At 36.4% G+C, this 23,948-nt stretch overlaps 2 protein-coding genes and 1 long non-coding RNA gene across 3 annotated transcripts; all 3 read left to right on the top strand.

The window, feature by feature from the left end:
* Nucleotides 1-1,903: 1,903 nt before the first annotated feature.
* Nucleotides 1,904-8,296, top strand: LOC134797184 (carnitine O-palmitoyltransferase 2, mitochondrial). Its single transcript, XM_063769440.1, has 8 exons — nucleotides 1,904-2,646; nucleotides 2,789-2,967; nucleotides 3,184-3,454; nucleotides 4,022-4,212; nucleotides 4,759-4,928; nucleotides 5,968-6,081; nucleotides 6,787-7,088; nucleotides 8,128-8,296. The coding sequence occupies exons 1-8, from the start codon at nucleotides 2,039-2,041 to the stop codon at nucleotides 8,252-8,254; spliced, it is 1,962 nt and encodes a 653-aa protein (XP_063625510.1). The 5' UTR covers nucleotides 1,904-2,038; the 3' UTR covers nucleotides 8,255-8,296.
* A 2,595-nt stretch (nucleotides 8,297-10,891) lies between these two features.
* On the top strand, nucleotides 10,892-16,484 carry LOC134796906 (protein retinal degeneration B). Its single transcript, XM_063769109.1, has 2 exons — nucleotides 10,892-11,065; nucleotides 12,868-16,484. Exon 2 carries the CDS (start codon nucleotides 12,905-12,907, stop codon nucleotides 16,415-16,417), a length of 3,513 nt encoding a protein of 1,170 aa, XP_063625179.1. The 5' UTR covers nucleotides 10,892-11,065; nucleotides 12,868-12,904; the 3' UTR covers nucleotides 16,418-16,484.
* A 2,127-nt stretch (nucleotides 16,485-18,611) lies between these two features.
* LOC134801562 (uncharacterized) lies at nucleotides 18,612-20,010 on the top strand. The gene is made up of 2 exons (XR_010145701.1): nucleotides 18,612-19,288; nucleotides 19,416-20,010. It is a non-coding gene; the product is annotated as an uncharacterized LOC134801562 (long non-coding RNA).
* The last annotated feature ends 3,938 nt before the right edge of the window (nucleotides 20,011-23,948 follow it).

Here is a 23,948-nt window from a genome sequence, read left to right as displayed (position 1 = left end):
CGCCGCCGCTCGGATGCATTCCTTGTTTATTGTCCAAGTGTGTCCGATAAGCTTACACCTGGTCGGTCATGTATCTTTGTTTTGGTAAACGCCATTATATTAGTAACAATAGACAACTTAAAATGTATTATAGTACTTACTTTCTAATCTGCCGTAGAAACCACGATGTTTGAAAAAACTTGTAAATATTTGTCACAAACTATTTGTAATACAATACATATTAGTTAGTGGTGACTGTTTCAACCGCCTTGTTCTATATTGAAACGAAAAAAACCGGGCAAGTGCGAGTCGGACTCGCGCACGAAGGGTTCCGTACCATAATGCAAAAAAAAAAACGAAAAAAAAGCAAAAAAAAAACGGTCACCCATCCAAGTACTGACCACTCCCGACGTTGCTTAACTTTGGTCAAAAATCACGTTTGTTGTATGGGAGCCCCATTTAAATCTTTATTTTATTCTGTTTTTAGTATTTGTTGTTATAGCGGCAACAGAAATACATCATCTGTGAAAATTTCAACTGTCTAGCTATCACGGTTCGTGAGATACAGCCTGGTGACAGACGGACGGACGGACGGACGGACGGACGGACGGACGGACAGCGAAGTCTTAGTAATAGGGTCCCGTTTTACCCTTTGGGTACGGAACCCTAAAAAATTAACCTTAACATCATTGTTAGTAGGTAATTGCCTAAGATACAATACAACGATCACCAAATATTATGACATAAAAGTACAGTGGGAGAAAATCCTCGTTGCCTTACCCCTCATACAAAACAAAATATTATTATACTACGGCTTGGTTCCTACAAATTGTTGCTTACCATCATCCAAACAGTAATCATTTGTAAAATGGTACAATATCAAACAGCTTCAACATGAAATAAGCTTTAAAACCAGCCAATAAAGTTTATTTTAGCCTGCTACGGAAACATTAGTAGTTTTTACAAGTAGCGCCAGGCCACGGTGACCCATACCTTGAGCCATGTCAATAACATCTGAAATATATATATTTTTTGTATTTTTTAAAAATAGATCTTTCTGTTTTCTTGCATCGCATTATGTATCTAGAATTTCAGTATATTTACTATATTGCACTGATAGTAAATCAAACTTGAATATTCGAGACCCTGTTTTCATTAAAAAAAACGTGTTTATAATTTTTTATCCTAATATGCCTTATAGAAATGGTTGTTAGCTTATATGATACTTACGTTATTACATCAAATTACGTTTCGTTTAAGTTTAAATCAGAATTTATTCAGGACTCACATGTGAGTCACTGGCCCTGCGGAACTGTTTGAGCATGACCCATACGCTGAGTCGCTGGCCCTGAATGGGATATACTACTACGTCTATTTGACAAACCGGACGGCCTACATAGATCCCATGGCTCAACTAATATAGTCTGTCAATCCATTTCCGTCAGTAGAAAAAGCGGCAACATGAAAAAATGTAGGAGCGAATGGTTATCGTTCCATAAAAAAATTGAATTTCGTGCCTTTTTCTACTGACAAAGTTGTTTGACCGGCTATATGTAAAAGTACTTGCACAACACAAAACGTTGAATAATTTACACCGAAAACGAGGCAGTACGGCAAATGGTCTTAGCCTGTTCAGAAGGACGAATAAAAAACTATGAAACGTCAAGCAAGTGTTGCTAGATTCATAAATCCAAACATTTACGTTATTTTTAACATAAATTCCAACATAGGCAACATGAAACTTTACTAATAAGAAAGCAGTGTGCTTAATAAATTTTGCCACTTTGTTCTCTAAAATGTTTATTTTATGTAAGAAGTGGTTTATTTGCCATTGATTATTCGTTTTGTACAGGTATTCTTCAAAAGATATCAGTCTCACCAATGACAAAGATATTTTGGTTTTCATCCTATGGCAACACTTTCAACAAGTCAAGTCAAAGTTCATTATTTTCAACCTGAATTGGGTTATAGTTTTTACGCTTTATAATTTAATTAAAATTATATTTTAACTAAAACTCAATTATTTTAGTGTGGGAATAAGTGTTGTAGTGCCTTTAATATGTACGCTTTAAACAAATGTCCTCATAAAAACCTGTGTTTAAAAAGCATAGCCCAAAGAAGTTATGCCAGCAAATCGAAAACAATTCGTGATGTTAATTATCAATATTTACAAAGAAGTAAGGTGCCTACAATGCACTTCCAGAAATCATTACCGAGACTGCCTATACCTGAGTTGAACAAAAGCACCGAGCGGTATCTTAAGGCACTGCGACCGCTTTTAACCGACGACCAATTTAGCGCGGCGACCAGCCGAACTGATAACTTCATTAATAATGAGGGCAAAGCGTTGCAAGAAAAACTCGTAGCAAAAGATAAGGCAAACAAGCACACAAGCTACATTTCAGACTACTGGTTTGATATCTATCTTCGAGATCGCAAACCTCTGCCAATCAACTACAATCCTCTAATCGTTTTCCAAAACGACACTAGACCAGAATACAACAATCAGTTAATCCGGTCTACAAATTTGTTGATCAGTGCTGTGAGATTTATGGAGTCTCTGAAGGCACAGATATTGGAACCAGAAGTGTTTCATATGAATCCTAAGAAAAGTAATACACCTCTTTTTAGAACTGTTACAGGCTTATTGCCTGAGGCGGTGTCATGGTTTGTAATAACTGCACTTTATTTAACAGCTACTTGTTCTTGTCTGAAATCTGGAAGTCTGGTTGTGGTCAGTACTAATGTATTTATATGCTTCTTCAAATACTTTGCTTAAATTCTCTTTATTAATATAATTTTCTTATAGGTATGGTGCCTACCTTTTCAAAGCGTTTCCTCTTGACATGAGTCAGTTTCCGGGTCTGTTTGGGGCGACCCGCATCCCTTTGGAGACTAAGGACAAGATATTCAGGGCAACGGACAGCCGGCATGTGCTGGTGCAGCGGAGAGGAAACTTCTATGCTTTTGATGTGTTGGATGGTGATGGTGAGGAAATTTGTGTTATTGATACACCTAATATAACTCAACTTTAGTGCCACTATAAAGCAACTACATTACAAAGTACATTGTTAGAATAATTTTACAGTTTAGAGTTTTAGACTCACTTGTTTGTAGTCACTCACGCGACATGTTTCGGAGAGCCTTTTTCAATGTTAGTATGTCTCACAACAGTTTAAATTCTGTATTTTTCTTCTATCACAGGTAACATCCTCGCACCAACAGAAATACTAGCCAACCTGAATAAAATCATCAATGACAGTACTCCTGCAGCAGAGCATCCTCTAGGAGTCCTAACTTGCCAGAACAGAGACGAGTGGGCCAGACAAAGGGCACACTTGGAGCAAACTGGAAATAAAGAAGTCCTAAATAAAATTGATTCGGCTATTTTCAACTTGGTGCTGGATGATGAAATTATTGGTGATTCAAAACATGCTCTATTGAAGAGTTATTTACATGGAGATGGTCTAAATAGGTAAATAATTACTTTCACTAGATATTATTATACATACATATATTATGCCATAATGTGATATGTAGTGTTTAGTTTTTAAAAGTTTAGTTATAAAATATATTTTTATATAATATGTATGCTAGTTTTAAGGTATTTATGTATGGGCCATTAGTTGCCTGAAATAAAGATTTTCATTTCATTATAAAGTAGATTGAGTAACAGTCAGTATTTAAATTTATTTTATTATATTCTCTAAATTTCTGTTCATAGTGTGGAATGCAACTCAATATTTGAATGTTTAATTTAAGAGCTTTTTGCCATAACCTAATCCCAAGAATTGACGCAATAACTAGTATTTTCCAATCTAGATGGGAAACTGGGGCTTATTGGAACTGATCTGGTTATCTCACGACGTTTCCTTCACTGAAAAGCAATTGGTTAATCAAATGATATTTCACTTAATATGTTCCGAGAACCTCATTTGTACGAGTATGAGCCGAGGTTTTAGCCCACAGACTCAAACACTAGGTCACCAGTGCTCCTGAACTAATAAAAAATAATACTATTATTATCAACAATTCTTTTCAGGTGGTTTGACAAGTCCTTCAGCCTTATCATCACCGGCGATGGTGTCTCTGGCATAAACTTCGAGCATTCCTGGGGCGATGGTGTTGCTGTACTGAGGTTCTTTGAAGACATCTATGCTGAGACCACAAAGAAGCCTTTTGTTCATCCCGACACTAAGCCAGCTAGCAGCAACATTAGTGTTACTAAATTAGGTATGAGCATGGACAAACAAAACTAGAACACCAACAGTGTCTATGTCTAAACTCTCTAGTTATGGAGTGAGCACTCTATGTATTTTTTAGGGTTCCATACCTCAAAAGGAAAAAACGGAACCATTATAGAATCACTCGTGCGTCTGTCTGTCTGTCCGTCTGTCACAGCCTATTTTCTCGGAAACGACTGGAACAATTAAGTTGAAATTTGGTACACATATGTACATTAGTGACCCAAAGTGGACATGTTTTTTTTATCATTTTAAAATACATAGGTTCGGAGTTATTTAAGAAAATAGCCAAAAACTGACCATCCCCCCCCCTTTACCTCCGAAACTACTGGGTCTAAAATTTTGAAAAAAATATACAAAATAGTTCTTTACCTATAGATGACAGGAAAACCTATTAGAAATGTGCAGTCAAGCGTGAGTCGGGCTTATATACGGAACCCTAGAAACACGAGTCCGACTCGCACTTGGCCGGTTTTCTCTATGGTATTACTTTGTTGGTTTATACAGCCTGATGAGTTCTATCTTCGCCTTCCAGATTTCAAGTTGGATGATAAATCAAAACAATTTGTTGACAAAGCTAAGAAGGAATACAAGGAGTGGTATGAATTATTAAGCATCGACTACATTTTGTACGAAGGCCTAACAAAAGGTGCTTGCAAGAAGTATAAAGTCAGTCCTGATTGTGTAATGCAGCTCGGCTTCCAGGTATGTTAAAATGTACCACATAAGGCCGGCAACGCACTTACAACTAGAGATGCCCCGAATAGTGGTTTTGGCCGAATACCTAATACCGAATATTCGGCCCTTCTCTCGGCCGAAGCGCCGAATATTCGGCACGAGATGCGAACATTTTGAGTCACAATTATTATGAAAACGGTTCGCCAACAAAGCACAACGTTTGCTAAGATATGTTTTTTGTTGAATATAACTAATTAATGCAGTTAGAGTCAATTCGGAAAAGTGGCCGGATACCGAATAGTTGCCGAATATTCGTGGCATCTCTACTTACAACCCTTCTAGTGTTGCGGGTGTCCATGGGCGGCGGTAATCGCTTACCATCAGGTGATCCGTCTGCTCGTTTGCCTCCTATATTATTCAAAAAAAATGCATGTGGCGCTGTGAGCCAAATTACCTTGTTTTTTGAGAACTCTCAGTTTTTTTCTCAAAGTCTTCATGTACTACAAGTACAAATTTAACTAAAGTTTTGAATAGGGTATTTGAAATTTTTTTATGAATGTTATCAATCAGGATTGTTTTGAGGATGAAATGTCTGTATGGGACTCGATTGTCTTAAATTAAACACAAATGAAAGTCTAGCACCCGCACTTTACTGACGAAACGCTTCTAACAAAATGGCAATACATCGTGACGTCACCATGTAACGTTAGAAGCCGTTTCGATGTATGGAAAACAAGGAACTTGCGATTTTGTCGGTGAAATATTGCGTTTATACTTTATGTATATTGTTGGCATACAATTTTTTTTTTAATATAGTGTAAGGAAACGAATGGTACCATTATTTTTTTCCTATTTGGAAGTTGAAAAAAAAATATTTTGAAATATAACTTTTACAGCTGGCTAATAACAGATTAAGGAAGTTGCGCGATCATTTTTAGTACCTATCTCAATTCGTTGCCCAGACTATAACAGAATTTACCAAATCATCCTTGGCGCGATGGTATTTAATACTTATATACCATTAGAGAACTCGAATGCTCTAAAAATAAATAATATTTGTTTCCAGGCTGCGTATCACCTGCTCCATGGTAAATTCGTCGGCACCTATGAATCGTGTAGCACTTCGGCGTTTAAACACGGCAGAACGGAAACGATGAGGCCTTGCACTGAAAAAACGAAGGTAGGCCCTAGGCATCTAGCCATGTCTGCGTCTAACATTTTTCTTAATGAGAGTGAGACGCAATGACATTGGACCAAGAAATTCGACAGGTGGAATACCATCCTTATGCACATGGAGCATAAGGATCCTTTTATAATGGAAAGCCACAAATAGTGCTATGATAGGTCAATGTAACTACCGGCTGGCGACGACTATCTCTAATCTGTTATCACTTGTCTGATACCAGTCTAACAACCTATTTGTTACTCATTACCCTGATAAGTTTAACATGATATTAAGCTAGATCAAATATTATGTACCTACTACCTACCTATGTGGTACCTAAGTACCTATACTCAACGAGGGTTTAAAGTATGTACCTATAAATTGTTTTTATCTTTGAGTCATTACAAAGTACCTATTAGGCAATCAAAACTTTTTTCTTCAAGTTTACATATAACTAAATGACTGTAATACTTGTCTTTAGAATGAACTATAAAATGACTCATTTTTCAACGCAGGTGTAGTCTTTTATTTTGACTGATTTATAAAACAAATTTATTGTGCTTCAAATTTGGCGTTGCGGTAACATTGGTTATCTAAAGTTGATTTTTGTCAATCCAGTGACCACAAAACATATACCATAGTGAACAAAACATATAGCATAGTGAAGTAAGAAAACCTATAAACCACTATAAAGGTATTAAAACCCTATCATTTTCCCAGGCGTTCTGCGAAGCCCTTCACTCAAACAAGACCTCACAAGGGGAGCTCAGCGCAATGATGCAAGAATGCTCCAAATATCACTCCGAGCTAGTGAAAGACGCGGCGATGGGCCAAGGATTCGACCGTCATTTGTTCGCGCTCATGAAGATTGTTGAAGAGTATAACCTGCCACGGCCTGAGCTCTTTGATTCTTATGAATATAACTTACTGAACAAGTCGATACTAAGTACGAGTACGCTGTCGTCGCCTTCAGTTATGGGAGGAGGTTTTGGACCGGTGGCTACAGAAGGATTCGGTATTGGGTAAGTTTATCGAGTTATTAGTAGTTGCTCTGGCACGTACCTATAATCGCCTGCGCTCGCGGTGTTCCAGTTAAAAAAACTTTCCCTTAATCCTTACAACCTGCTACCTGCAAGGCGTTCAAACGAGTATCGCCTCCTCTTCACGTTGGGCCAACGCCAACGCCAACGAGGGACGCAGCCATGGAATGAGATAGCAATATCACTTGCTCCCTCTAACGCATAAATGCGTCCCTCGTTGGCGTTGGCGTTGGCCCAACGTGAAGAGGAGCCTTAAGGGTGGAACACCGCGAGCGCAGGCGCTTGTACCAATGAGTTTCTTGGAACTTTTTTAAGAGATATTATTTAACATTTACCAATCGCTTTTCGGCGAATATCGTGAGGAAACAGAACTAATCCCTGTTTAAATATATTTTCCCCCCTCTGAACTGGAAGGTCAGATAGCAGTCGATTTGGTAAAAACCAGTGCTCGCGCCATTCGATAACTTTTTAAAGCGGCCTGTGCTCCTTTAGGAATGAGGAAGAAGTTAGGCAAGTTATTTTCTCACAGCTGCCTAGTAGTGTTATGATAATTATGAGCTTTATTGCATAAACAATAGGGTCTAGAAAGAGTAGAAAGATTTTACTTTTATAAATTAGAATCGATTTTCTGCAACGAAGTGAATGGATTCACATCTAAAGATACAACATGTTTAGCATGAAAGTCAAAAAGTGTTTACAAGCTTTTATTGAACTTGGCGATGTTTGTGTGTGTGTGATGTTCGGGGCAAATCTTGCAAGCTAAATTATATCCACTTCCCATTATTCGATTGTGCTGAAACCTCACATACATGATTTATGTAAGTTGGATGACAAATGCAGTATTATGGTACCATCGAGCTGATCTGATGATGGACACAGGAGGTGGCCATAGGAACTCTTGTGATAAAACCACTCAACCTAATTGTATTTGGGTTTGTTAGAATTGTCTCGATGAGTATTAGTTGCCTGTTGAAAGAAAATGATATTTTTGACAAAAAACTTTAACTTGTTTTCTCTTCAGGTATTCAGCCTTCCCCGACAAGTTAGGCGCAGCGGTCACCAGCTACAAATCTCACAACAATAGCACCGAGTTCGTGAAGGCCTTGCACCAGTCCTTTGAAGATATCACTAAAATTATATCTACGTGATTACGCTTTAAAGGCAAAAGCGGCGCAAAATAGAATTATGTTACTTATGTGTGTTTTAAAGCGGCGGCTTTATCAAGCTAAATAATATAGCCATGTTAGGCGTAACATGGCTATATATAGCTTGATAAAATTAGAAGTAGGCGTCCTAAAAACGATACATACATTTCTTGGTAGTAGCGCCGAGGAGGTTTGAACTCACGACCTTCCGTGTTTTTTGTCGATTTGAGGGTTAAAATGTTACATTAGGTAGTTAGGTATCTATTTTAAATTTTGTACAAAATAGTTTTGCTGTCTCTCGTAGGTATTGCGAAATGGGGTCCCAAAAAAGCCCCGTCCGTGTAGGTAGGACTAAGGGTGAGCATCTGAGCATCCACCAATGATGAGCGAGGGAGCATGTTGCTATAAGCGTTCCTTTTAGTGGATTCTCTGCTCCCTCGCACAGCTGTTGGGTACTCGATCTTAGGATGGTATTCCACCGTCCAATGTCATTGCGTCTCACTCTCTCATTAAGCAAAATGTGAGACAAAATAGATATTGGACAGATGGAATACCAACCCTTAGGGCGCGCTTACACTGGGTCACCTATCGGCCGACGAAGGCTAGTAAGGCGGTATTCACATTTGATGCAAACCGCACGCGTTCTTGTATGCGATTGAAATATAAGATAAACATTTATTCAAGACTTTAAAACAATGTTTTTGTATGACATTTAAAACACTATAACGTCACTGAAAAAAGACCTCGCTGTACCGCGGAAACGCCGGAAAGGCATCAGTGTGATAACTAACCGCGTAAATGTGCATTTAATAGGTATCTGAACTGAACATTTGAATCGAAATAGGACCATGATTGATGGTTACAAGTCATGGGACAATTTATTCGATTCTGCTTAGCCAACCTCATGTGCCTTACAATGCATTTAGCATAAGAAATAAGATAATTAAATTTTATACAGATTACTATTTATTCATGTACACATAAATTTGTTAACCTAAGTAAAACAATTATATTTTTAACTATCTATAAGTAAGCATTATATAAGAAAAAGCATTTTGTATTCACATTTAACTGGCCTTATTTCGTTTTAATACTCGTAAGCTTCATGAATCATGAATAGTCACTTAATTGTGCTGTGTCGACGATAAAATGTAATTTGGGTATCAAAGAGATGTAACGGTAAATCACTAAATCTTTGTTTGATATCTCATATCTAACCCTTTGACTTGCCTTTGACCACCAAACTGACCAAATACGTCAACAGATGCGCGCGGCTCAGCCCAAAATCAACTTTCGTGCATTCCAATAAAGTTCACGCTCACACGCCGCGCACGATATGCGTAGCGTTCTAAGGGTGTTTTGTATACTTTGTATATTATTATATTGTCATATGGATATTAGGTTCTGATAAATAAATAATATATTTAATTTGCCATGGTTTCATTCTCTCAAAACATTGCAGTAGAAAAAAAACACAAATGTAAGCCCCCTTGAGCTGAAAATACAGCCTTTACGTCATGATGAGAGTGTTGCTGTAAGTAGTATTGTCTAATAACGGATTTACGTAGGTAACTTATACCATCGTTTTACAGCTTTTACTTACAGTAGAACCTCGATTATCCGAACGCTGCAGTTATTCTTCAACAAAAAACTCGATTTTATGAAAAAAAATATGTTTAAAAAAGGATTCGACTTATTTTTTCAGGTGTTGTATTGTCGTATATTTCGTTAATATAATAAACATCAGATTTTAATATACTGTTTCTGTTTTCATGTAAAAAGGTGTTGTGATATGGCCCAATGTGAACTCAACTGTACACATACACCGACCTTTGTCCACTCCACCGTATAAATGCTGAGAGGAGTGTCATATTTAGTATGGACGGCTAAAAGGTAGCTTATACCTACAATGTATAGATACAATGACTACAAGGTTTGTGTGTGTATGTACTTTGGTATGTACCTAAACAGCTCTATGGCGAGTTCGCGGCGGCGCTTACAGACTGTTATCGATTACGCTCTGTCCATCATCTAGGACTAGCCCAGTGTTATTCATAGTTGCTTCGTTGCAACTTTATTAAGAGCCTCTAATTAACTAGTAAAATAGACCCATGTTTATACTATTAGTGGGTCTATGAGCCGTATAGATCTGCCTCTCTATCGCTTTTGCAAAATCAAACGATAGAGAGGAAAAAATAGACGAACGAATGAATGGTTCGCGGTAGTTGCGGTAGGCCCTCTGCTGTTAAGAAATGCAACCTATAGTGAAAAACAGCTAAACAGACATACAAAAGCATTTATGCTCAATCTTAAACGGAGACGCTTCGCGCTCGCTCGGTAGAAAAAAAATCTACTGGTAAGGACGTGACTATGAATACGCACCACATCTACGCAGGAATGGCAGAATCAGTAATAATTCAACGTTCCGTTATACGTATAGCGTCTTAAATGGAAATGTATTTTTATAGTAATACAGTGGTGTAAAATAAAAACTAAAGGGTTTAAGTCATTTCTGGTGAAAATATTTCAGCTGGTATAATTGAATAATTTTATTTGCACACACGATCATTACAATGTACTGTAATGTTCCACCATCAAGAACGTACATTGACGTAGTAGGAACGTGTTTTAAGGCGTTTTGACAGTCGGAGTTTGCGCGTTGAAAATGTCAAAGTTCACTCGTAATACTCGTATTTCTCCATTGGAGCGTTTGTTTGGTGTGGTGTGAATAAGAAATAAAATAATGTTTGTGTGATAATGTGTCATTGTTGTGATGTGATATTTTTAAAACCTTTAATTAGGATGTGAAATCAGGTTAGTTATGATTGTATATTATGTATTTTAGTTAATATTGTGAGTTATGCTAGTACGTTTTTATAGATAGTAGATGTAACGGTAATTGTACAATGTATTTTTAAAAAGCAGAAATAACATTTAAGTATCTAAGCCATATAATAATGATTTGTGTGATACAGTACCACTTTTATCAAATTCAATGTTGAAACACACCCATAACATTTGACCTTTATGTTAAAAGAATAAACTATCTATTTTCTTTGCCCTTCAAAAAAATAACTGGAGTATTTTCTTAGAATCATAAGAGTGTCTGATGTATACAAGTATTTGTACCAGGTTTATGACCATGACCTCACCTCTGTGCGAAGGTTAATGTGAAATACATATTAATTAGGTAATTAAGAACTTGTGCCTGTGTCAGCAGCAACTCAGCAGGTACTGGAATTAATTAGACTGATATTAGGCAAACCTTAACAGCCATTACTTTTAATGGGCCATACAATGGTTATACATATTAAACAAAGATTAATAAAGTAGTTAATAAAGTATTAATAATACTTGAACAAATTTTTAAAATCCAGTACAGTTGTACATACCTACATGTGTGTATGTTTTAACATGACATATGTAAGTCTATTATACATATGTATAAATAATGTATTACTGTTAAAAGATGCGACTCTCGGAATACACAGCAGCTGTAATAAACATCTGAAAAGGATGTAAAGGCCAATGATGATGATGACTGTTAATAGTAAAGCAGCATAAGCTAAGGTGTATAAAATAATAAACAAGTGTGCATTGACAAATATGTGTGCACCATGTAAATGCAGAGATGCTACTGCCAAAAGGCAACTAAGCTTTATGGGAATCTATTTATATAATAATAAGATTAACAAAACTTAAAAACTGAATGTAAGATAGAACTTAAGTAATGGTTTTTGTCATAAGATTGAACACAAACAAAGACAAACTGAAAGCATTTTACCTTAACTGTTATAATATTAAATATTAGGCCCTAGCATATTCTTTTTACCAATCTCAGAAGTCGGAGACTCCAAAACTTAACCAGTAATTGTATTTTATTTTTATTCATTTATTATTTGATTTACTCATAATCTATAATCTTTTAGATTGAATATTAGGTAAATATCTAAATACTTAGTAAGGGCCCATCAAACACTTTTATATGCCTTACATTTAAAACCTATTATAGGATTTATATTGTGCCAAATTGTCACTCAGTATATTGTATAAAGTAAAACTGCTAAATACCTTCTTAAATGTGAAACTCAACCCATCAAAAATAAAGATTGATAATAAGTATAATAATAAGTTTGGAGTAATGAATACTAAAATGCTGTTTATACACATACAGTGTCAAGAATAATCATTTCCTAAAATAACATAAGGCAAAATTTGTCTATTGATATCATTATTATCAAGTATTTTGTCTTCAAACATTCTTGAAATAAGCTGAGACTTCTAAACATTTTGTTGTGACACACTGAATTGATTGCATAAGAAAATGCCTAATTGATTATTATTTGTCATGATTGGCCCCAACAAACCAGGAACAAAATGGATTTTTCTTTTTAAACTTGAGTCATTGTTAATACAATCATGCTTTCTTTGCAGACAATTGTTTATCTGACTTATATGCCACTATTGGGATATATGGGAAATGTTGTTTTACTTGTAATCATAATCTTAGTTCTTTATGGAATAATCTGGACTAGCTAGATGCCAGATTTTGAAGTATGAAAGGTGTATTCCAATAATTTTTAATACAAATAACATCTTTGTTATCTTTGTTTCAGATATTTTTTGACCCTAGTAAATACTAACTCAGTCAAGATGCTGATTAAAGAGTATAGAATTCCTTTACCTCTCACAGTAGAGGAATATAGGATTGCGCAGCTGTACATGATTGCAAAAAAAAGTAAAGAAGAAAGCACTGGTGAAGGCAGTGGTGTTGAGATCCTGGTCAATGAGCCATATGAAGATGGGCCTGGAGGTAAAGGTCAGTACACACAAAAAATATACCATGTTGGTAGTCATTTGCCAGGGTGGTTTAAAAGTCTACTGCCAAAATCAGCTTTAACAGTTTCAGAAGAAGCTTGGAATGCTTATCCATACACAAAAACAAGATATACATGTCCATTTGTTGAAAAATTCTCATTAGAAATAGAAACTTATTACTTTGCTGATAATGGCCACCAAGAAAATGTCTTCAAATTATCTGGCAGTGATTTAAAAAATAGAGTAGTTGATGTTATTGATGTTGTGAAAGATCAACTTTATGGCGCTGATTATGTTAAAGAAGAAGACCCAACACTATTTGTGTCTCAGAAATGTAACAGGGGCCCCCTAACCGAGTCTTGGCTAGAGGATTATTGGAGAGAAGTTCAGGGAAAACAACAACCTTTGCCAAATGGAAAATCACTAATGTGTGCTTACAAACTGTGTAGGGTAGAATTCCGATACTGGGGCATGCAAACCAAACTAGAGAAATTTATTCATGATGTTGCTTTGCGGAAAACAATGTTACGCGCTCATCGCCAGGCGTGGGCGTGGCAGGACGAGTGGCACGGCTTAACGATGGAAGATATACGGGAAATAGAACGACAAACTCAGTTAGCACTTCAGAAAAAGATGGCTGGAGACACAAGTGACGAGCAGGATGTTTCTGAGGATAATTCTAAATCTCTAGCTGCCACAATGAGTAGCCTGGAAAAGAATGAAGACGTGCCAACACCGATAGTGACAAAGAAAAATAATTTAGAAAAGAAAATGCAAAAGCATTTGAGCCCCGAGGGAACTCCGCCATCAGAACACAAAAGTTCTAAATCTAATCTTAGATCATCGTCTTCCGGATCTATAAAGAGTTTGCAAGCTCAAGCAGCTAATTGGCGCATGGAAACTCTCGTTAGAGAATCTGAGACGGAAACTGGTTCTGAGGATGAATTCTACGACTGTGAATCTTCGTTTAACAAATGGTCATCAATGTGCTCGCTCGATGAAGGAGACATCGATATATCACCGACACAAGTAGATCAAAACCAAGAAGACAGTATTTTTAATCCCTCATTCCTCAAAAGAGTTACATCCGAGAGAGGCTCTCGCCGAATCGGCACTTTACAAAGTCACCAGAGTATTGACGGCGGCCCTGATACTCCAGTTCACGGCTCGTGTCAAACAACAGTATTAATATTAGTATTTCATGGTGGTAGCGTTTTAGATGCCAATATTGATATGACTGCTAAGAAATCAGATGTAACAACTTTTAAGGGTGCATTTGAATCTGTCATGCGCCAACACTATCCTACTCTTGTAGGGCATATAGTAATAAAGCTTGTTCCGTGTCCATCTATTTGCACGGAAAGTTTAGGGATATTATCTACATTGAGTCCTTATAGTTTTGATTGTTCACCTTCTACGATTGAAACACCATCTCTTACTAACGATTTAATTCCTATAGGTGCGATTCCTTTAATTGCTACTAATTCGCCAGATTATCCCGAGTCTGTAACGAAGACTATTAACTCTGCAAATGCGGTTTATAATGAATTTATAAAATCAAGTGATGGCAAAGGATTTAGTGGTCAAGTCTGCGTAGTTGGAGACAGCATGGGCGCTGTTCTCGCCTACGACTCACTTTGTCGTACTTTGCAGTACCAGTCGCGGCATGACAGTGAAAACAGCATTTTAGACACCGAAATAACCATTCCTAATGATCCAACAGAAAACTATATAAATAAATCTCATCTACAAGCTCCCACCCCGCGAAGAAGGTCGTCTTCCACGAGCGATAACCAAGTCAAACTGGAATTTGAAGTCAGTGATTTCTTTACATTCGGTAGTCCTTTATCGGTTATCGTTGCATCGAGAAAAATAGCCGATGATAAATATCGTGACATTGTCAAACCACCAGTGCAACAAGTGTTTAACTTATTTCATCCGACTGATCCAGTGGCTGCTAGAGTGGAGCCTTTACTATCGGCTAGGTTCACAAATTTGCCACCTATTAACATTGCGAGATATGCTAAATATCCATTAGGTAACGGACAACCATACCACTTAATGGAATTAATCCAGAGTCACCCACAATTGTTTGGAGATCACCTGCAAATGCCGCCAACTCCGGTATTGAGAAGGCTTTCCGAAGTATCGATGCAAAGTACAGTCAGTGGGTTAGTCGATAATATTCCACTAATTACTATGAATGCATTGCAACAAAAGTGGTGGGGATCCAAACGATTAGACTATGCTTTGTATTGTCCAGAAGGATTAAGCAATTTCCCAATGAATGCTCTGCCTCATTTGTTTCACGCTAGTTACTGGGAGAGTTCTGATGTTATTGCGTTTATTCTACGCCAAGTTGGACATTTTGATTTGGCTCTATACGGTCACTCAGAAGATAAGGATAACCAGTCGTTCAAGCCCGGTCAAGAGAGGGAGAAATGGATAAAAAAGAGGACATCAGTTAAACTAAAGAATGTTGCTGCCAATCATAGAGCTAATGATGTGATAGTCAAGGAAGGGTGCCCGCAAATGTTTACAGCCAGATTTATGTATGGTCCACTGGACATGATTACATTAACGGGCGAGAAAGTCGATATTCATATGATGAAAGACCCTCCAGCAGGAGAATGGACGTTGTTGTCGACAGTCGTCACGGATAAAACTGGTAGAATCTCCTATTCATTAACTGAAAAACAAAGCGTGGCTTGTGGTATATACCCGCTAAGACTTGTTGTCAGAGGAGATCATACGAGCTGTAGTTTCCATCTCGCTGTTGTTCCTCCTGAAACAGAATGCGTGGTTTTCAGTATTGACGGCTCCTTTACCGCGAGTGTATCTGTGACTGGCCGAGACCCAAAGGTTAGGGCAGGTGCAGTGGACGTAGTACGCTTCTGGCAAGACTTGGGTTACCTTATATTATATATCACTGGGAGACCTGATATGCAACAGCGGAGAGTCGTGTCATGGTTAGCAGAGCATAACTTTCCTCACGGACTAGTATTTTTCTCTGATGGGTTCTCAACAGACCCCCTAGGGCACAAAGCGGCACATTTAAAAAACCTCATAAGCGAGCACGGCATTATTCTCCATGCCGCTTATGGATCTGGAAAAGATATTAGCGTATATAACAACTGTGGATTGTCCGCTAAACAGATATATGCAATTGGGCGCATCAGTAAAAAGTATAACCATATGGCTACGACTTTGAGTGATGGTTATGCCTCTCATTTGGCCGATTTAAAGTCGCCTGGTGCTGTTCGACCTGCGAGGGGAAATGCGCGCTTGCTCGTGCCGCGCCGATTATTGGCTCCAGTGGCTAGTGTGTCGACCCGCGGCCGCCGTTAACTCAAACATATTCTGTATCATTCTTGGCACTGGCCTTGCATGCAAATTAGATGAAGGCATTAATAAGGATTGAGTAGCATTGTAGATGGTGAGCAATATTAAATTATATTTGAAATATGAATGCGTCTAATGCTGTTACACTGCTATTGGTTGTTATTGTTATCAACTAATATTGTCCTTCTCAATATTATGTTTTAAAAAATGTATTATTGAGTAAAATGTACTAGTCTTACTAGATTTTTCATGCTTGTGCATCATAATATATAAACTAGCGTATTTCTTAAGCAAAGCCGTTACAACTAAAGCAATTGAGTATTATGCGAAAAAAAGGCTTAGACAATCTATCGTCACTATGTACCTTACTATCTTAAATAATGTAACGGTATGTAATGCGTTATCTACGGTAGGTGTTATTAGAATATTTAAAGGATTCTTTACAAATATTATTCAAAGAAAAAGCGAATGGTATTAGTTAAGTTTTGGGAATGTAGTATTTTTGTGACCTATCGTAGATGCCGCATCCCATACTACTGTTTAATTTAATGATATAATAGACGTAAGAATTCTTGTTACCTACTTCTCGTGATTTAAATTGGTGAAAGCCTATTGATTTAGATATTTATTATTTAGATCATGTATGTACTAATAGTTAAAATTGTTGGGAATCTCCGAACATTGAACCCAACCGTCGATGTTCTAGTCGTACCTACGCGTTTTTCTCGTTCGTATTTTAATATGTAAGTTACATTTTCAATAAGTGTATGTAACGTGAAGTTATTTATGTTCCGACATATGAGCATTTATGTAACGTAGGTCGTACCTGTAGATTCTGTGTACGTGTCTAGATATACAGCGCCTCAGTGCCCTCGTTTTATGATAGGTACGCTGAGCGCTGACCCGACCGGACAATCGCTGACGAGTAGTGCCGAGTGATGACACAAATACTAATACATACTACCTATTGCTTTTTAACTAGGTACCTAATGGTATTTAGTGGCTTTCGTAGTTCTATTTTGTTACCTATACACCGTGTTTTTTTTTATTTCCGTTAATTTCAAGGGTGCATTCCTGAGCTTAAATCAAGTAACTTTCTCAAAGACACCGATATTCTAAACAACTCCATTTCGGAGATAATCAATAATTTATTTATTTCCTATAAGGCCTCTACAAGCGTGTACACTTGCCTTAGGGCCGGTTTACATATTGATTAGTGTTTAGAATGAGTTCATACATTTGCTACTAAACTTAAGTACAATCTCGGTCGATCGATGTTCGAAATGACATTGATATGTCCCAGATTTCAATTGTTTGGTTGAGTTGAATGTAATGCCCGTGTTACAACAACGCTACATGCTACATTTAACTACTTTTTAAACTTATTTTTTTTTTTAAAGCAAAAAAAGTTTTTTTTTTATTAACTATGCCATTTAGTTCTCTTAAACGTACTTAACCATACCCCGAAGTTAAAGGAATTCAATAAAAACACGGTGTATATCTAATCTTTAAATAGTATTTATTGCAAAATTAACTGTAATGAGAACCTACTTTACACAGTCCAACATGCTCTATTGTAAAAATTACAAATGATACGTATTTTGCAGCTCTTGGTATATATATAAACTTATGCGCTAGGGATGTGGAGTACAGATCATGCCTAATTTTTAATATATAAAACTCTCCTTTGTCCGAAATTAAAGACTTGTTAAACATTCTGAGAACTAAAAATAATTCCTGTATGTTTTGACACCATGACCCTTGCGTTACGGACTTAATAATATATACCAAATATATTATTAAGCCCGCAAGAAAATATGAGCATACATTGACATACCTAATAATTATGTAACCACATACCAAAGTGCTTTAAAGTTTATTTTATTAAATGTATTATGTTATACCTACATATATTTTAAATTGGGTTTCGTTTATGAATATAACTTTCGGTAGATATTGGTATTGGTCGATAATATTATAAATTTATAACATTTTATAATTATGATGTTTTTAAAAGATCCAATTATTAATTAATCATCAGGCAACCTTTACATATTATTATTAGTACTTAGATATATAATACTTTTATTGGATAGTCTTTTATTGACTATTAAAATTGTGTTTTAAAATTATGAATTTAAGATAAGTAGATGCAATTTTATTAATATTTTGGCATAATATATTTAAATACTTACTAAATTCTAAGTCATGAAATACATATGTATATTTGTAATAACTTTTTATTATTCTCAATTTGTAATATAAGTATTGGCATTTAAAATTTATAATGTTGATATTGTAATAAACCTACCTATTACCTAACAAATTTATTTTTGTAGACAGCATTAAGTTACATAGTAATTTTAATTAATTATAATTGTAACATAAAACTTAAAAGTAGTTGAATATATTCCTGATTCAGATATAATTATACTATAATGAGACGTTTTGGTATCAATTAATGTTGTTTAATTCATGTTGTCAACTTGAATAACAGCACTGTGTATAATATTAATATGTCAGGTAAATAAAAAACAGGCAATAAACATTCTGCCAAATAATGTTACATCCTTTGCCTAACCTAATACATTTACGAATTAAAACTGGCAATACTGACGAAAAAATGTTAATAAATTTGTTTTTATTGTTGCCAGAGTCTCAGATGATTGAGATGATGTGGTGTGGCCTGCCAATGTCATTACAATATAAATAAAAAATGATAGAAGACAAATACATATATGTCTGTACTTACATATCTCTTCATTCCGCTGACTAAGTTATACCATCACATTATTTTTTATTTATATTGAAAAGTTGTTGAAAGATTGGCGGTTCAGATTACAACAATAAAATTAGTAAATCATTGATTATTTTGTGGTGAAACCAACCCTTTTTCTTTTATAACCATCCACTTGTTTTATTAAAAAGAATACTAATATTGTATAACAATCAGATTGTGAAGAAGCAATATGTTTAAAATATTTACGTTCTTGATACAAATAAGGACTAATATTTAGATCCTCACATAAATGTTAAACTTTTTCTGAAATATATTTACCTAAACTTTAAAAACTTTATATTACAGATAAATAATTAACATGATTATTGCTTGACTTATGACATACTTAGCATAAATTACCACAACTGTTGATATCCCGAAATCACATACCTATAGGTTAATTAAGACTAAACCAAGTCAAAGAGATCCTTGAAGTTTTCTCTAAAACTCAGAAGGACTAGTCTTAAAACTGTTATTAGTTATTTTTTTATGCCTGGACTCGTGGTAAAACAATAATTGGTGATAGCATTCGCTACTTTCCCAAATAAATATGGTGACGGGTCTTTAAGTTTAACACTAATAAATGAAATGTGTAGGTAAATACACAAAAACCTGGTTTTGTTATAGCTGCAGGTTTTTATTTTTTATACTATAGTTATACTGTATTTATAAATCCTGAGGAATATATAAGAAATGCCAATTTGTATTATTCTTTAAGCCTGTAATTTGGCAAGTGTTTATAAGATAATCACTCGGCCATGTTAGTTACCCTCACATTTTTAATGACATGTAATGTGATAAGAAAAATATAATTATATATGTTAGTAATGTTAATGTACTTAGTACTTGCCAAGCAACTCCCATTACCTACTCATAATACCCTATTAGGGCCATCCGGGCCATGGCCCGGGGCGCCAACACCCGGGGGCGGAATACGCCGCCCCTGGCGGATTGCATATTGTTTTTCTTCCTTGACTTCTGGCACAGATTAATAAATAGTTACTACGTAACAGATACTTCATTCCCAAACAAAAGCGAAAATACCTACGCTATAATAACCTACAAAACCTTAATAATAATACCTGCTGCTCAGGACAAGAAGAAATGTACCATAAGTACGCGCATAAAGAGTCGAGACTGTGTTGCCCGCCGTGCGAGTCACGTGCTAACGCGTCATCGTAAGAATGCGCTAGGGTTGTAGGCATCTACCTATGATGATTATTGTAATAAAACGAATGTTGCGGATCAACCATATTTTTTATTAGTCAATGAAATATGTTTTAGTCTTATATAATGATTTTTTTTTTCCCTTCTCGGAATTCTCTGTTATCAATTTTATAGTTGTAAATATCCTAAATCGCGTAAATAATTTTAATAAATACTCAGGAGCAAAGCAACGGAAAATCAACGGTGTTTAAAAGTTGTAATACGGTGCTACCAGGCCGATTAATTATTACGTCGTCAAAATTATTTAAAAATACTTTTTCTAACCCTTCAATATAATTATTAAACGTTTCAGGTGGGACCTTCAGCCCGCCATAAAAAAATGAATCTTTATTATAGGCTTTTTCCTTTGTTTTTTGACTTTTACACTCATTTACTGCACAATAATTACGTGGTTTCGGCATTTCGAAGCGTAAGCGCGGGAAACGTGCGGTGCGAGCGTTCACGCGAGCGTTCGGCGGCCCTCTGTCGGTTGTATCGTCGACGATACGCCGAGCGGTAGGCATATAGGGCGTGGCCTTGAGCGTGTGACGGAGGCCTGCTTCTGGGGCGGCGAAACGTATTGGCCCGGGGCGCCAAATTTCAAAATACGCCCCTGCTCGTAATCAAAAGTTTTACTTGCTTTTATACAGTTTGTGAAGGTTGTTACAGTAGTGGGTATAAAAGGAACAGTGTATCTAGCCTGCATGCAGGCGTGCAAAAGTATATCAATAAAGCACATACCTTCGCCAGCCAACTTTGATTCGCATATCGGATTTTCAGTTGGCTGGTTGGTAAACAATAAACGTGGCTTTGTATCACGATGAAGGGTCAGAGTTTCCATAGCACCGTAAGTCGCTGATAAGATAAAGACAACACGTTACAGCCTATATTCCAGAACTCAAAATTAAATCTTTTTCCAAAAATAAGCAATTTAATAGTTAAGTACTTCAAAAGAAAAAAGCGGCCAAGTGCGAGTCGGACTCGCCCATGAAGGGTTCCGTAGCAGCAAGTAACATTACGATTTATGACGTATTAAAAAAAACTACTTACTAAATCTCGTTCAAACCAATTTTCGGTGAAAGTTTGCATGGTAATGTACATCATATATTTTTTTTAGTTTTATCATTCTCTTATTTTAGAAGTTACAGGGGGGGGGGGCACACATTTTGCCATTTGGCTACGGAACCCTAAAAAATCATAATACTCTTGGCACTTGGCAGTACTAACAAGTCTTTTTTTTTTCAATTGTATACTTGTTTAACTATATTAAACGACCATGTGAGCCATGGGATGCATATATTGCAGGTATCCATCTCGATTATAATTATAAATCTCTATGTATACGGCGCTATGAAAACTAATCCTATATATATCAAGCACTATTATACAGTATGTTTATACAGCGAGCTATAGGCCAGGTATAACTGAATTGGATTGTGTGGATCTTCCTGTGTAAGCACCTCGCTAGTTATATGGCTTCATGCCGCGGCCCGTTCCTTCTAAATTTAGAGATTAAATCTACGGCGCTCGATCGTATGATGTATTTAGTGTTTATAATCCATAAAGTAAACATAACTCTAAAATTATCTAAGTACCTGTCGATAGCTGGCTTTTGTTTATATTTTATCTCTTTTTAGTTACCTATTCGCTTTTTCTAGAATCTATGTAAAATCTTATTTCGAAAAGTAGGCAGATACCTACACCGTTTTACCGTTTTACTTACCTCCGAAAGTAAAACGATAAAATAGGCGGACGAAAAGTTTAATAAAAACAGGTAATACACGACTATTGTTAACTACTCGTTTTAGAGTAAGAGCGTGTAGTTTTTTTATTATTAATACACTAGTAATGTCTGAAGCTAACTACCTACCTATTTCCCCACGGGAAATCCACAATAAACGTAAATCCTACCGAATAATGTAAACAAACGATGCAATCAGTCTAAAAGCCGTCCTCAATTTTATTCATGAAATTATCCCTGAAACTCACGAATAAACCGTTTGCGTCGTAGAAAAACGTAGGTAGGTACTTAACTACCTACCAAATTCGTCCAAATTCTATGACATTCATTGTCTCATATTATTAACATGAGTAGGTACAGTCAGCAGCAATAGTTGCTAAGCGATCGAGAATGATCTTGACGCGACTTTATTGTTAAGAGAATAAGAATGTGTCAAGGTAATTTTGAAGAAAGAGCAGGTTGTGGAAAGTTTCAAATAATGTTTTAAAGGATTTCTGGATAATTTTAAAAGAAATCAAGGAAGTTTCCATTTTGGAAAGAGGATTTTCGATTATACCTGAATGTCCCGGATGTCAAAAAGGTCCATCATGCACCGAAATCATTCTAAAGTCTACATATAGTCGGAAAGAGAAGAGTATGACTCTGAATGTATTGGTTCCCTTATATTCCACGACTCTTTCCTTTCCCCACAGACTCTAAACGTGATTTATCCGACGAAAAGCATTCGTCCATTTACTTACTGGTAAAAGCTATTTCCCACTGACGTCCAGTTTTTTGCGGGTACGGTTTTTTGCAGGATCCCGTTTTAGTAGTAGGTATACGAGCTAATATATCTTAACTTTCACACGAGGATTCTGTTTGCGGGATCCTGCATGCATACTACAGAAAACGGGATCCTGCAAAAAACTGGACGTCAGTGGGAAAGAGGTCTAAGAGACAAGTTACGTCGAATAATATGTAGGCCGGTACAGGGCGCAGTACGGATATGATGGTCTACATACACTACGTGACAGCGTGATAATTAGTGTTTGCCTCTTTCAACCGCGCATTATAAAAAGGTGATATTTGCCATGATATAATAATATACTCCGCCTCTGGTACTCTCTTCCGACCACGTGACTGACACAAGCCTACGTCATCATGCGACAGCGCTATATGATAATATGCGATAGCGCTATATAAAGTGGCAATGTTATTGTGACGTAGGCTTGTGTCACTCTGGGAAGAGAAGACCATGTTTTATTAGACTATGTATTTGCTTTATCAGAGGGCCTACCGTGGACCACGTTCGACGTGTTGCCTCTCTGTCGCACTTGTTATCACGTGGATCACTCCGTCAATCATACGACCGCTGATCTCTCTCGTAAGGTGTGAACCATGTGTTAAATTATTGTATTTAAGTTTATTTTTTCGGTGTAGGTCATCTATGGTCATATTTTTACTAGTCTAATACCTATGTACCTACGTAGTTTCGCAAATGTTGTTAGAAATTCCGTGATCGGTGTTAATTTATTAATTCAAATAAGTGCTGTGCTAGCTTTTAAATCTTTGTGTGCATAAATGTGTGGGTAAATAAATTATTGTTGTTGGCAACTCTTGTTTTATTTAAATGCAACGAAAGAAAATTGACACAAATACCTACTGTGGGATAACAAAGATAGGTATTACGTTACGTGAGCGAATATCAGTGACTGAATTAGGGTGGTATTCCACCCTGTCCAATTTCTGTGCCAATGTCAGTGCGTCTCACTCTCTCATTAAAGCAAAATTTGAGACGCAATACACATTGGACAAAATACCACCCTTAGAGC

This window comes from Cydia splendana, chromosome 1, assembly GCF_910591565.1.
Source record: "Cydia splendana chromosome 1, ilCydSple1.2, whole genome shotgun sequence".
Classification (NCBI taxonomy): Eukaryota; Metazoa; Arthropoda; class Insecta; order Lepidoptera; family Tortricidae; genus Cydia; species Cydia splendana.
The sequence above is the reverse complement of the archived record's forward strand: the minus strand, read 5'-3'. Positions and strand labels throughout refer to the sequence as shown.